Source organism: Cynocephalus volans, chromosome 8 (genome assembly GCF_027409185.1).
Source record: "Cynocephalus volans isolate mCynVol1 chromosome 8, mCynVol1.pri, whole genome shotgun sequence".
NCBI classification, from domain to species: Eukaryota; Metazoa; Chordata; class Mammalia; order Dermoptera; family Cynocephalidae; genus Cynocephalus; species Cynocephalus volans.
In genome coordinates this window covers 9209486-9224884 of record NC_084467.1, presented here as the reverse complement: position 1 = coordinate 9224884, position 15399 = coordinate 9209486, and the positions used below count along the sequence as shown (strand labels likewise).

The following is a 15399-nucleotide window of genomic DNA, read 5'->3' as shown; positions in this document are numbered from 1 at the left end:
CGTCGTAGGAAAATGACCTGGGGGTGGGGGGGCGTGCCGGAAGGAGCCTCCCACCCCCAGCTCCGCACCCTCCGTGTCACCCAGACTGTCCCTGCCCCTCTCGCCGCCTCCTCCCAGCAGCCGTCCCAGGAGCTGAGAGTCGCCCCAAATCGGACCCCCCCGATGAGGAGGACCCGGCTCCTGACCTTCCCCGGGAAGCGGCGGCCTCGGGCCTCGGGCCGACGGCGGGGACTGCGGGGCGGCCGGGCGCGGGGCCAGAGGCGGGGCGGGGCGGGGGCCTTTAAGAGGCGCGGCCATCCCGACCGGCCCAGACGCCGGCAGCGCCCGGACTCGCCGCCGTCGCGGGACCCGGGCCCCCGCAGCGCCCCGGCTCCTCCGCTCGCGACCGCCCTCGGCAGAGATGGACGGAGACGGTGACCCAGGTAGCCGCCGCCGCCCGGACCCTCTGGCTCCAGCCTGGGAGGGGAGACCAAGGCAGGCGGGCGAGGGCCCCACGAGGGTCATCAGAGCCAGCGGGACCCTGAGACCCCGCGGCCAGCTTTCACGCAAGCAGGGCCCTTGAGACAATCTCGAAAGAGCGTCTTTCTCTCTCGGTCTGGCCGGAGGCCTCTCGGCGACAGGCGGGGAAGGAGGACTCCTGGGTCCCACCTACCCAGGGAATAGCGCTGGAGGACTCCCGAGGGTCTGCCGGCCCGGGGCTGGGACGGGCTGGGGTGGAGGCTGCAGCCTTCTTCTTAAAGCAGCTTCTTCTATTTGCCAGCTCGGGCCCTTGAGCTGCGTGAATCCCGTGGGTTTCTTGGGGTTACCGGCTTCTGCCCACCTGTCTCAGCCTTTCTCCTGGGTTCTTTCATCTGGAGGGGCTGCTCTTCACCTGGGTGGCAGGATGCCCAGTGGCGACTAGGCCAGTAGTGAGGGAGAGTTGGGGGCAGCTCCTGCTGGTGCTCAGGGTCCTCTGAGACTGCCCTGTCATCTTCTCTGGCACCAGGGACCACCCTCCCCCCAATCCCTCCACCTCCTGGGCCTGTAGGGTTGCCTGCTGAGTCAGGGTGAGAAAGTCCTGCCTGCAGGCTGCCCTCACACCTTCCTCGCCAGGCGCAGCTGAGGGTGGTCATTGCTTGGGGGAGGTGGTGGGAAACAGATAACGCTCAGGTAGCCAAGCGCCCCTCTCCCGGCCTGACAACCCCAGCTCCTGCAGCACCCGCTTCCTATCCGAGGCCCCCTTGCCGCACCCCTTAGAGGGCCCCAGAATCTGCTCCTGCTTTTTCCCAGGACCCAGGTATTCCCTGGACTCTGGGGCCCAGTCCAGGTGAGTGAATTAGCCTTGGAGGTAGCTTCCAGGGGCCAGATAACTTTCCGACAGCAACAATGTGGGGAGTTGTGTGCAAGAGAGGGGGTGGGGGGCCGTAATCGGATCTGGGGCTTCAAGTGCCAGGCCCAGGGGCCAGGAGAGGGGACTGGGCGAGGTGCACCTTTCGGGGAGCATCAGGTGTCCGTTGGAGCCGGAGCCAGGGCAGGGCGGGAGGAGGGGTGGAGAGGTAAGGACATGGGCCCAGCTCCCCTGAGAGCTGTGGGGAGTAGGATGGGCCTGGCTTTTTCCCCTGCCTTCCTGCTGTTCTGTGGTGTGACGTGGGAGAAGCCACTAAGCCTCTCTGGGCCTGTTCCTCTTTGACAATAGGGAAGAGGTAAAGCCCCACATCACAAAGATGTGGCAAAAAAAAAAATTCCTAATAATGAAGAGAAATTGTTGTGTTCAATAAGATTCACTTGGTAAGATTCACTGAGGCCTCACTGCGTGCTCTGGGCTCTGAGAAATTGGGAAACCCTGATCCACCTCTCAAGGGTCTGAGTGTGTGTGGGGGTGGGGCGGGGCAGGTGCCGCATGTGAGGAGGTTAAGGGCTGGCAGGCCTGGGTCCTGACAACCCCCAGGCTTGGGACTAGGCCCTGCCACCTGTCCCATCTCCCAGTGCCTGGCCTGTTTCCACCGCCATCCTGGCTTTTCAGGGCCCAGTCCTCAGGAACTCCCCATCCTAGGTCTGAGAGCACCGGCTTCCTGCATCACCCAGAGTGGCCCTGGCTCCTCCTCACTGGCTCCCCGTCCTCCAGAGACACTGGCTACTCAGTATCTGCTTACTCAAGGCTTCTATGGACCAGCTGAAGCCAGCTGGGATCCACGAGACAGTCCAGCCCGAGATGCTGACATCTGCCCACCTCCTTACAATTAGAATACCCTTGCCCCTTCAGGGGGTTTCAACATCATCATTGTCTGTTGACTCGGCATTATGATTACCCCCATTTCATAGATGAGGAAACTGAGAGCCAGGGATGGGAAAAGAAGGGGTGAAAAGGGCCGGCCCATGGTTTACTTGGGAGAGTGTGGTGTTGATAACACCAAGGCCACGGGTTCGGATCCCTATATAGGGATGGCCGGTTGGCTCACTTGGGAGAGTGTGGTGTTGATAACACCAAGGCCACGGGTTCGGATCCCTATATAGGGATGGCTGGTTAGCTCACTTGGGAGAGCGTGGTGCTGACAACACCAAGTCAAGGGTTAAGATCCCCTTACCAGTCATCTTTTAAGGGGGGGGGGGAAGAAAAGAAGGGGTGAAGAAACCATTCTTTCCCAAGCATCCATTGTATCTTGTTTGATATACCAGGTGTTTTTTAATGAGCCCCTTGCCATCCCAAAATCACACAACGGTGGCTGCTGGCTGGGGATAGCTGGGTCTCCAATCTGTTTTCTCTTCCCCTGGCTTAGGTCCCCTGACTCCTTCCCTAAATACCAGCAGTGTGACTTTTGGCAAGTCACTTCATCTCTGAGCCTGAGCATTTTCATCTGCAAAATCAAAATCATGACAGTGCCTAATAATTCAAAGAATTATTTTATCGAGGCTGTGGTGGTTAAAGGTGGCTCTGGAGCCAGACTGTCTGGGTTTAAATCCAGGCTCCCACCGCTTATAAGCAGTGTGATCCTGGGCCATCTGACCTCTCTATGCCTCAGTTTCCGCAGTAGTGAAATAGGAAGAGCAATAGGAGCCACGTTGAAGAGATGGTGTGAGGATTTTGAGAGTAAAGGAGATTGAAACGCTTAGAATAATGCGTAACACTTGCTAAGTGCCCAATAAACCCCGCCTCCTGAGAGCCACCAGGCAGGTGGTGCCAGATGCCAGGGCTGGAGATGAAGCAGTGCGTTTCTCAGACCTGGTTCCGGCCCTCATGAGGCGCAGTCGAGTCGGGAGAAAGGCCCTTATCACCTCCCAGCACACAAGCTAGGCCGCCTGAGAACTTGGGCTGTGAGAGGATGAACGGGGGGAAATCCTGGAAGGCTTCTTGAGGAGGTGAAGGGATCAAGGATCTCAGAGGGTAGCTGGGAGGATTAATGGAGTTGGATGTAGGACTTAAGGGAGTTGGGACTGCTGTAGATGGATGCCATTAACAATAACAATGTCATCGTTTCTGTTACTGGCCGTGCAGGGGAAACAGGACCCTGGGGCAACTCTTCGGACTTAGCGGCTGATCCGTGTCCCCTGCCCCATTGGGCTTCCCTCCTGGGCCCCAGTTTCAAGGCACAGAATCTTCGGCCCAGCTGTGGATTGTCGGAGGGTGGGTGGGGGGCGGATACCGGGCATGCTGTGGCTCTGGGCGTGGAGGGGGACAATTTGGGGGAGTCACCCCCTCCCTCCCCCACGCCCACGCCCACCCCCACCCTGCCGGCAGAGATCGTGGGCCAGCCCGAGGAGGCGAGCCCGGAGGAGCAGCCGGAGGAGAGCCCGGAGGCGGGCGCCACGGAAGAGCGGCCCGAGGCGGCGGCGGAGGGGGAGGAGGCGGCGCACCTGGCCGAGCTGCCCGAGCCGCTGCTGCTGCGCGTGCTGGCCGAGCTGCCGGCCGCCGAGCTGGTGCAGGCCTGCCGCCTGGTGTGCCTGCGCTGGAAGGAGCTGGTGGACGGCGCCCCCCTGTGGCTGCTCAAGTGCCAGCAGGAGGGGCTGGTGCCCGAGGGCGGCGCCGAGGACGAGCGCGACCACTGGCAGCAGTTTTACTTCCTGAGCAAGTGGCGGCGCAACCTGCTCCGCAACCCATGCGGCCAAGGTGGGTGGCCCGCGCCGGGGGTCTCAGCGTCCTCTTCTGGAAAATGGGCCCTGACAGTGCCAGCCTGCTTCGAGGGTTCAATGAGATCAAGCGCTTGGCTCAGTGCCCATCTCAGGGTAGCCCCAATAAATAGTCTATTTCTGTATCTCGCCGGCCGCCTGCTCCCTGGGGGTCTCTTTCCCGGGTCCTCCTACCCTGAGTGACCTGGGGCAGGACGGGCCACGTGGACAACCCCCCCGGCGGGAGAATCAAGTGCCCACCCTTCCACCCCACCATCACCTGCCCACCCAACACCATTAAGAGTACCACGTTCGCCCTGCCCCCACTGTCGTGGCAAGAGCGAACCCTGTCACAGCCTCGGTAGGGGACTGGGTGACCAGGGTGGGGCTGTCGTGTCCCTACAGAGGACTTGGAGGGCTGGTGCGACGTGGAGCACGGCGGGGACGGCTGGAGGGTGGAGGAGTTGCCTGGAGACTGTGGGGCCGAATTCACCCACGATGAGAGCGTCAAGAAGTTCTTCGCCTCCTCCTTCGAGTAAGGAGAAGGGGTGTGGAGGCGGGAGGGGGGCGTCCGCACCGTCCTGACTCCACTTCTCCCAGGTGGTGTCGCAAAGCGCAGGTCATCGACCTGCAGGCCGAGGGCTACTGGGAGGAGCTGCTGGACACGACTCAGCCGGCCATCGTGGTGAAGGACTGGTGCGAGCGTGCGGCGTGAGGGGGTGGGGTGGGACGTGGGGTGCTGCCTCCCCGGTCTAGTGGCTGTGGCCACGCGGGCCATAGGTCTGCAAGGGTTGACAGCCTCCCAGATTTCTGGAGAAGGTGGAAATCCACCTCCCCTCCTGAGTCTTAAATGTTAGCGTGTGTGCGTGTGTGTTTAAATCAGTCTGCAGTCCAAACAAAACGTGTTTCTGTGGGCTGGCTTTTGGCCCCAAGTTTGGGTCTGGCTGACCTGGGGTTTAGTCCTTGTATTTGGATCTTGGGCAACTCACTTTCTCTCTGGCCTCGGTTTTCTTTTCTGTAAAATGGGACACTGGCAGGGATGTGGGCGTGAATGACAACGTTTGTGGAAGGCCCGGCCCCTAGGGGGCGCCCCGCAGGGCTGAGGCCGAGCCCGGCGCTTCCTCCCGCAGGTACTCGGGCCGCAGAGACGCCGGCTGCCTGTACGAGCTCACCGTGAAGCTGCTGTCGGAGCACGAGGACGTGCTGGCCGAGTTCAACACCGGCCAGGTGGCAGTGCCCCAAGACAACGACGACGGGGGCTGGATCGAGGTGAGCTTGGAGGGGCCGGGGCGGCGGGGTGGGGCCTGGGCGCGAGGGGAGGGGGCGGGGCTGGGCTGGGGTGGAGGGTGGCAGGGGGAGGAAACAGGACCCCTGAGGCTGACTCTGCCTCCCGTCCCCACCCCCAGATCGCCCACACCTTCACCGACTACGGGCCAGGCGTCCGCTTCGTCCGCTTCGAGCACGGGGGGCAGGACTCTGTCTACTGGAAGGGCTGGTTTGGGGCCCGGGTGACCAACAGCAGCGTGTGTGTGGAGCCCTGAGTGACACCCCCGCCCCACTCCATCGTCCCCCAACTGCCCTGGAGGGGCAGATAAGCCTTAACTTAGTTTGTAGCATCCTCACCTTCCCCAGGCACCCTACTCCTGCCCTTGCTCCAAGCCCAGCCCCCACTTGGGGAGAGAGGGGTTTTGTTGGCATACATTTGCATATGTTTGCATCTTCTAGAATGTAAGATCAGTGAGGGTGTGGGCCTGGGCTGGGCCCACTGCTGAATCCCCTGCACCTAGCACAGTGCCTGCTGCAACGTGGGCGCTCAATAAACGTTATTTGTCTGAGGAAGGAATGAATGAACAAACGGATGAGCACCTTTCTCTTCCCATCCTTTTGTATCTCCTGAGGGCCCTGGTCCAGCCTGGAAAAATACTTGGTGGGGCTCCAGTTGCTCGGGTTTCCAGGGCTCTTGGGCCAGCATGGAGCCGGCAGGGCTTGGACCGGCAGGGCTGGACAAAGGCTGCGATTGTGAGGCCCAGGAGGGGCGAGCTGGGCCTGGCGCCTGACTGACACCCAAGCTGCCCAGAGGCCAGAACAGGGTGTTTGTGGGGGCTGCCCTCCAGGTCTCCCTTGGTCAAATGATTATCCTAGGCATTGCTGTCCCCCCTCCCCCCTCCCGTCCCTTTCTGAAGGCAGGAGGTGGTGGTTGCCGTGGCACCAGGTGTAGGCTACCAGTTCTCCTGGGCCCAGGGGTGGACGTCAGTGCCCTGGTGGGGCATGAGGAGGTGGGGACTGGGGGAATACAGAAAGGGTCGCTTTGGTGTCCCTCTTCAGTTCATGCCCACTTCATGCTGTCCTCCCTGGCCTGGTGTTGGACTGGACAAGAGTCATTAGCATCTAGTCTCGGTCACTTTCCAAGCCCTGACCAGAGGCTGGCCCCTGGGCCTGGTTTGGGGGAGGGGTGGGGCAAGGGGACTACACTCTCTGGCCTCCCCAGCAGCTCTCAAAGCCAGCCTCTCCCTAGGACTCTCAGCTGCTGGTCTTGGGGGCTGTTGAAGGTCTTTGTATTAGTCCATTTATGTTGCTTATAATGGAACATCTGAGACTGGGTGACTTATAAAGAAAAATGAAATTTATTACTTACAGTTTCTGAGGCTGGGAAGTCCAAAGTCCATCTGGTGGTAGCGACAGAGACCCAGGGGTCTCACATTGCAAGATGGTGGAAGCAGAGAGAGACAGACTCTCTTCTTTTAAAGCCCTCAGAACCACGCCCCTGACCACCATTTTTAATCCATTCACTACCGCACGGTCCTACAATCCAGTCACCTCTTCAAAGCTCCACCTTTCAATTACTCATAATAGGATTTCCCACCCTCTTAACACTCACAGTGGGGGCTAAGTTTCTAATACATAAAACTTGGGGGACACAATTCAAGCTTCAGTGAGTGTGGGGGGGCATAATTCAATCCACTACAGTCTTGAAACATCTGCCCTCATCTCCTGAAATGGAGACCAAGACCCTCCAGCTTTGCTTTCATTTTGAGCCCCGATGCTACCTGCTTGGTCAGGTGGGGTTGAAGGGCTCAAGTTGGGGCCTGCCTGCAATTGTTCATTCCTTCATCCATTCATTCATTCACAATTCCTAGAGTCCCAATCCTGGGCCCCACCCTGTGTGGGGGCCCTGAAGTTACAGGGTTGAATAAGACACTCTGTCTCAGGGAGAATCAGCAGCCTGGCCATATTGAGGATGGGACACCCTTGGAAGGGATGTCCAGTGTCCTGGGCCCTCCAGTCTAATGTTGGAGGCTTAATCCCCGCTCTGGGGGCATTCTCAGTCTGACAGGGGAGAAAAAACCTTGGCCTTAGAAAACTCCCAGTCTATAGAGGAGGCACAGCCCCTGCCCCAAGGGTACCCTCTATCCTTTCTAAGGTTTCTCACAGTCCAGTGGGAAGGCACTGTCCACACCCACCTGAGTTGCCAATCAGACAAGGGCAGGATGCCTTGTCCTGGAGGTGCAGTTTGATGAGGAGCTGTGAAGGAAGAGGCTTACCCCGATGAGCCCCTATGTTGAATAGGTGAGGTGGTGCTTTGGGGCAAGGGACTAAGGGTGGGCATGTGGGGAGCCAGCTGGGGATGAATGGAGAGAGGACCAGAGCCCACACTGGAGCTAGGGGATGAGGCTGGACGGTGACATGCAGTGGGTGGGAGAAGCCAGGAGTCTGGGTTGGGTGACCTGTGAAGACTCAATATCAAGGCAAGAATGTGGAGGGGGGGACGACATGGGAGGTGCTGCAGGTGGGAGAGCCCCCCTGAGTTTGAGGTGCCCATGGAGCATTCAGGAAAGAGGTCTGGGGGTCTGGGGCTCTAGGTTGGAGATACAGCTACAGGAGTTGCAGTGTATATGGCCAGCAACCAAAGCCAAAGGCAGATGGATGGACAGGGGAGGCAGACCTTCAGGAAGGTGGGGGTGGGGTTGGTAGGAGGGTGCAAGCCTAGCAAGGCCACCTCCAGCCAGTTGCCTGCTCTCAGAGGAAGGAGCCGGAAGCCCAGAGGCCAGATTGATTCTCTGCCCTGAGGCTGCTGTGGTCTCTCTCCAGAGCATGGAAGCCACCGAGGAGACCTGTGGGGCTTGGGTAATGGTGTGCCCCGGACCCAATGTCCCTCTGTGCCTGTCACTGGAGGGACAGTTGGATACACCATGGTATTTGGTTCAGGAAGAGGAGACAGCTGCTTCTGAGCCATCAAAGGCTGGTGCTGCTGGATGAGGTGGGCCTGCAGGGCTCGCTGTGCACAGAGCACTGCCTGTCCCATCACACTTACAGTCCAGTCGGAGAGGGGGGTGGGGGAGAGGCTGTGATCATCCGCCTTCTACACATGAGGAGATTGAGGGCAAGAGACTTTCCTGGCAAATGACACCGGAGAGCACAAACTCAGATCAAGGCACATCCGGCTCCAAAGAACGTGCTCTTAACCCTCAACTTTACTGTCCCCTGCCCTAGAGGGCAGAACTGGACCCAGAAGAAATGTTATAGGAAGGTGGAGATTAGCTTTCTTTAAGGAAAACCTGTGTGCTGTCCAGCAGGGGACACTCACTCTCTAGACAGTGTGGACGATTGAAGCCAGAGATAGCAGACAGGGACTGCATGTTCCCTAAGATCTTTTCACATCAGTCCATATTTATTGAGCACCTACTATGTGTCAGGCATACTGCTAATCATGTTAGTAATTATCTCGTTCAATTATTTAGTTGCTTGTGTTTATGTTTTCTGTATCTAGACCATATATTCCAGGGGATCAGAGACCTTGTTTGTTTTATTCTCACCATTACTCTAAGAGCTTTATATATATTGATACATCATAATAACCTTATAAAGTGGAAACTATTATTACTTCCATTTATACAGATGGGTAACTTGCGCAGGGTCATGCAGTAAGTAGTTGAAGCTGGATTTCCAGCTTAAGTTTTAACCACTTCACTGTGATACAGGATCAAAGAATTGCACATGCCGGGGGACAGAGAAGGGGCAGAAGCTAAGGGCTTCAAGGTGAGAAAGAGTGAAAAGAGTTGGAGAAGGATGTGGGCTCCAGGGTTCTATGCACGCCATTCCCCTGGCAGAAGGAAGGGGTGCTAGGTACTTCTAGGCCATTTTGGTTAATGAGTCAGGGGAAGTAAAATGAATCTTCTATTAAATTTCTTGGTGGCTACCTCTATTTAATAATTCTCTAGTGGAAAAAGTCCTTCTTCCTCTTTCTAATTAATTTACCTTGTAATCCAGGATTTTTGTGTACGAGGTATATTTATTTGGTTGTGCATGGAGGGAAGGAAGGGAGGGCCACTTCCTACAAGCACCACTAGGTGTCAGCATTGTCAAGGCAGTTCCCATGCTGGGCTGGTCCTACCCAGTTCTCTGCAGAGAAGGAGGCTCAGAAGTTGGAATTTGAATCCAAAGCCGGATCTCTTTCCATTCCTTGGAGTTGAATCTGGATTCTGGGGGACTGGGCTTTGGGCTTTTACCCCAGAGTCTCCTGAGAAACATTTAAGAGGCTGGGTCCTCTCAGGCCTGAGTCCTATATGACCAGGAAGGGCTGGAGGTGTCCAGGGGTCTGGCCTCAAGTGGGACTGTGGGCCTAGACACCCCCCACCCCTGTTTGTCCCCCCCCAGCAGAGCCCTGGGCCTTCCTTGAGGCCCCTCGCCTGCAGTGAACACAGAACACCCAGGCAGATCCAATCCTGATCTCCTGGTGAGTAATGACTTTGCTATTTTTTTCCCCATAAATTAAACCTAATCTTGTGTTGACTCTGCTGAACAAGGAGAATAATGAAGAAGATTAAGATGAGATGGTATTCATTCTCCTCCAACAAAAGCCAATTAATTGTCAGTAGGATTACCGCCCTGAGCCGGGAGCCGCCACCAGCTCTGCAGACAGGGTGGAGTAGGGCTGCGGCCGTCTGCCAGTGCTGGAGATGGGGTTGTTGATGTTGCAGCAGGGAAGATTTCAGTTAGATGTAAGTGAGAACTGCCTGGATGAACAGGGTGCTGGGGCCAAGCAGGGAGATGTGAAGAGCGTGGAATCACCGACGCAAGTGATGTTCATCAATCGTGGGGCGAGGCTCCACGGAAGTTTCTGAACCTCTGCACATATTTGGCATTTGCTTCCTGAGGCCCTTGGACCACCTCACCATGTCCATCCCAGGCTGCCTGGGACCCTCCCTGCCTTTCTGGGGTCACCTTGGATCAACGAAACTGCATGCAGGGGTCTGCAGCCTCCTCCCCACTCTGCTTGTTCCTTCCGTTCCCAGGAATCAGGGAGACTGCTTGTCCAGGGTCAGGAGCAAGGATCTGGAAACAGAAGCACTTGGGCTTCACTGGGCTTTGCCCCTTGTCTTCTTTCCCCAAAATGGTACCTGCAATCCCCACCTGCCAAACTGTTTTGATGCTCCGAGGAGCTAATGTGCCTGAAGTTCCCGGTGCCCACCAGATTCTCTGAAGACGATGCTGAGGCTGAATGGATCGAGCCCACTGCAGTGCAGCTGTCGTTGAGAGGCGGGGGGAGCTAACGTCTGCTGATCTCCTCCACCGTCTCCATGGTCTCAGCGACTCCCTCCAGCAGGCCTCTTTGGGAAGCTTCATTTTGTTATCCCAATTTACTGAAGAGGAAGATGAGGCTCGGAGAAGCAGGTCTCTTGGTCAAGGTCACAGAGCTGTCACCTGCAGAGCTGGCCGGGACAGGGCTGCGGTCCGAGGGGCCCCAAAGCTTGTGCCCTTCCCCATCTGCGCATGGGAGGCATTTAGTACTTGCTTGCCGCTGCATGAAACTCTCATCTCGTGCTGTTTCTGGTCCAGTAAGTCCCTGTTGCAGACCCTCCCACCTCTTGATAACTCCCAGGAGTAAATGGATTGTGTGTGATTTGTGAAATTCTTTGCAATTCTTGGCAACTCACCTATCTCACTACTTGTATTAAGAAAACTCCACCTTCCCATCCAGATCTCAGAGTTTGCTTCATGTACTTGGGTTGATGAGGCTTCGTTATTTTCTGAGCATGGCAAAGGTATCCCCAAAGTCCAGTTTTACAGTCTATGATACCTCACACCTACAGAGTGCTCGCTACGTGCCAGGTGTGTTCAAAGCACCTTCCACGTACGGCTTCATTTAATCCTCTGGGCCTACCTATGTCCCATTTCATTTCCTGATACTGAGCTGAGACTGAGGCTCAGAGAAGTGCAGTCTCATCCCAGTCACAAAGTGAGGACTTTGCAAGGCTGGAATTCAGCTGAGATCTGTCTCACTCCAGAGCTGGACCTCTCCCCACACAAGGGGCTTCCCCAGGTGATGTGACTCTCATGGGGGGCTTTTAGTCCTGAGGGGATATGGAGCTTGGTGGGGGCCATGGGCGTCAGGGTTCAGTTGAAGCCACAACCGTGTCCCACAAATCATACATTTAGGTTCAGCCTCGGGGATTGACCTGTGGTTCATATGTGAAAGCATTTAGTATCCAAGCATTTATTGAGCACCTTCTGTATGCCAGGCACCTTGTTACGCTCCAGGGATACAACAGTGAACCCATAAGATTCTTTTCCCCTGGGAACTCACAGACTAAAGGAGGGGAGAGACCTGGGTTCCCAGTTCTGACCCTCCCTGGCTGTGTGACCTTGGCCAAGTCATTTAACCAGTTGGTTTCTCAGTTTCCTCATCTGTAAAATGGGGATGATCCTAGTGCCTACCTCACACTGTTATGAGAGTCAAATAAATTAATATTTGTAAGACACTCAGATCAGGGCCTGCTCATTAAAAGTGCTATGTACAAGTTCATTAAATAAACAAAATGCACAGCCTGGAAACTACGGTCTGATAGTAAAAGGGCTGTGAGGAAAGCCCACTGCATTTTGCGAGTCCAGGGGAGGGACATCTAACCTGAACTGAGGTCAGGGAAGACTTGCTAGAGGAGACGGTGACCGGACTGTTCACCTGGGGGATAGTAGGAGGGTGAGTTCCTTCCCTGGCCGTCTCTTAGCTTCCTGTGCCATCTGTGGGAGCCGTAGTACTGTCTGGTCTTTTCCTGGAGCTTATTGTCATAATTTGTCAACACACTAAGCACCACGGTGGCATCTGGATTTGAATAGAAATCTCTGTCCTCAGGGACCCATGATTAAGGGGGGTGAGAGGACAGGGTCCTGAATCTTTTCCAAGACAGAATAGGAGCCCAGATGTGGGGAGCAGTATGTGGGGAGGTCTCCAGTCGTGTAGGGTGTAGAGAGGCCCTCAAAGCTGCATAAAGACAAAGATGTCTTTGAAAAAAAAGAAAAAAAGAAAAAAAAAAAGGGGGGAAGCAGGCAGAGAAAATGATTTTCTCGGCTGGCGTTTCTTGGGGAATTAAATCTTGTTTTTCGTCACCACTGAGTGGAATAATCCAATATATTAAAGCAGAAGCCCCCTCCTATTTATTGCTGTGACTTTGACCTAACAGTCTCAGGTCTGCATTTGGAATCAGACCGTCCCGGGGAGGGAGAGAAGGAGGGAGGGCGGCGTCAGCCCCCTGGATCAATTACTCTCCTCTCCAACACTGGAAAAATGAATTATTCCCCGAAAAGGAGGCTCCTCGTCCGATGAGTTCTGCACTGCAGAGCTGGCGGAGTTGTACCAAATTGAATTTGGTCTTTGAGAGGCATTTAAGACCAGGTGGAATGTGTGTGTTGGTGGGGGGCGTGTGACAGCCCTGGGGCTTCTGTCCGTCTTCTGGGGAGGGGAGGAAGAGGTCACCCTCCTGCCCACCCAGGGGTAAGACAGCTTGTTTCCAGTCTGAAGCTCAGAGAGGTGAGGTTGCCTGTCTGAGGCCACGCAGTGAACTGGTAACTATGGCAACCCATCACCTTTATGTCCCTGTCTTCTGTGTTCTCCTGAAAATGCCCCCCCACCCTCCCAATGCATCCTCCAGCAGGCTGGGCCTCTCTGGGCACCAGGACAGTTCGCCTCTCCTTGTCCCTCCGTGGCCCGGCCAACTTGAGATTCAGGTCTCTCAGGGAACCCCAGGTCGAGCAAGTTGGGGTTGGGCGCTTTGTACTCTGGAGCACGGGTTCTGCCCACTCATAGCTGTGTGACCTGGAGCAAGTAGCTTAACCTCTCTGGGCCTCAGTATCCTGATCCGAAAAATGGGTTAACTACAATACTTGTATCGGTTGTCACTCTGTCAGCTACAAATGACAAAGTGTTTTAATCAAAAGGCAACTTTTAGGGTCCACATAACAGAGAAGCCCAGTATAGGTTTCTTTCAGTGCTCTTTCAGGTACCATGGATCCAGAGGCTCCAACGACATATTCAGAACTTGGGTTTTCTCTTGGTCTCTCAGCTCTCTGTGGCTTCATCCCAGGCAGGCTCACTCTGGAAAGGGTTGGGCACCCCCAGGCCTACGTTTTGCCAGCGTTAAGTCCAATGGGTTCATGCACCCACCTGTGAACCAGTTACAGTGGCAGGAGAGATGGCATCATGATGAGGAAGGCCTGGGGTGGGGTCACCCCATGAGAACTGCATGGCATAGAGAGGGGTAGATGCCATGGGGCTTGAAGAAGAGGGATTGGGTGCTGTATCAAAAGCCTACCATGGAGTCCCACCTCTCCAGATCCCGGGCATGGGTGAATGGGCCCTCACCATAGTGCTTGGCACACACCACGTGTGACTGCTGCCAGTTTTCTCTGAGCGGGGTATAGCATCCTGCTGGGCAGGCTGTGAGGGGCTCTCTGGACTTTCTCTGCCTCCCTCCTGGTTTCCACTCCATCTGCTCCCCCTGCCCATCCCCAGGCCAGATGCCAGGCTGGGGCCTTCTGCCTGGCCAGGGGTCCCCAGGGAGGGGGGGCATGCCTCACCCCATACAGCCTGGGAGCTGCAGAGGCTGCAATTTCACTAATGATCTGGGGAAGAGAGGAAAAAACTAGCCTGAGATGGAGCTATTTTAGCTGAAAAACCCTCCCCCTGGATTTGAGTAGGGTTTGTAGGACTAATGAGCTGGGGCCAAGGGAGCTGGCAGGGAGGAGGGTGCTGCGCTTGGTCCAGGCTCCGGTTCTGCAGGGGCTAGAGGTCTGGCTTGGGGCGGGGATGATGGTGGGCTCTGTGCCGAGAAGAGCTCCCTGGCTCACCCCACAGATGCACTGCTCGCTCTGGTGTTACCCCCCACCCTCCTCATGCCCTCCTCCCAGTCTGACCCACCTCATGTAGGAAATCTCCCCAATGGCCAAGACCGTTTTGCCAAGCTTTATTATCTCTAGTCTGGATGGTGAAAACACTGGGTGTCTGTTTCATTTTTCCCTGCATACGAAGTCATGTTATAGTATTGCAGTTGCCTTTTTATATTACAACCCCAACCCCAACCAGAGAGATTCGATCCATTCTACGTACACTTGGACATTTGCCCCCAGGGTTCAAGAAGGATGAGGAGCAGGAAGAGGGAAAGAGGAAACAAGAGTGTCTGGTTTCACGGTCACAACTGAGCACCAGCAGGTTCTGTCTTATAGGTTTTCACTTAATGCATCCCTGCCCTGCACCTCTCCTGGTATGGATGAGACACTGAGGCTGTGTTGGCAGAAGGAAGAGACACGGCATCCCTTGAGAGTCAGCCTTTTCTTGGGTCCTGCCACCTTGGCTCTGGGGTCAGATGTCTGTGTTTGAGGTGTGTGGAGGTGTCTCCACCTCTGTTTCCTTTGGGTGGAGAGAAAGGGCTGGGAGGAGAACCCAGACTGGGGGGGGGCGGTCGGCATCAGGAAGGCTCTGGGGTCAGGGAGGAAATGAAGGTGTAGGTGGGCAGAGCTGGCAGAGACATGGCTTCTAGGGGGTCCTCAGGTGCCTGATCGGACTGCCTGGCCCCTGCCTGTCAGGGAACATGGGACCTCTGGAGCCAGAGGGACTAGGAGTTGGGATTCTGAGAGGTGGTGGAGCACTGAAGTCCCCAGCTCAGTCCTGGATGCAGAGTGGCCAGCTCTGTCCCTTCCTGGCTGTGTGACTCTGAGTAAGGCTTCCGATCTCTCTAAGCTTGCTTCTTCCTTGGTCAAATGGGGGTGAAGATTGACCCTACCTCGCTGGGCGGTCATGAGAATGAAACTGGACACTGTGCAAAGCACTCATTGCAGCCCCTGGCACTCCCTGGCAGTCAGTGCTCAAAATTAATATTACATTTTATTAGTGTTAAGTACTAATACACGGAGTAGCATGAAGGCTACTCCATGGTAGAGGGGTGCAGGGCAAGAGGCCCTGTGAAGGACAGGGAGTGGGGGCGTCCAGGGCTTCTCCCTGTGGCTCAGAGGGCTTTGGGGGAGAGGCCAGCAGGGCCAACCCCT

General features: G+C 56.0%; 1 protein-coding gene across 1 annotated transcript; it reads left to right on the top strand.

Moving 5' to 3' along the window:
• The first annotated feature begins 400 nt into the window (after positions 1 to 400).
• FBXO2 (F-box protein 2) lies at positions 401 to 5761 on the top strand. The gene is made up of 6 exons (XM_063107121.1): positions 401 to 422; positions 3716 to 4084; positions 4489 to 4618; positions 4684 to 4779; positions 5214 to 5352; positions 5490 to 5761. Exons 1-6 carry the CDS (start codon positions 401 to 403, stop codon positions 5622 to 5624), a joined length of 891 nt encoding a protein of 296 aa, XP_062963191.1. The 3' UTR covers positions 5625 to 5761.
• Positions 5762 to 15399: the final 9638 nt, after the last annotated feature.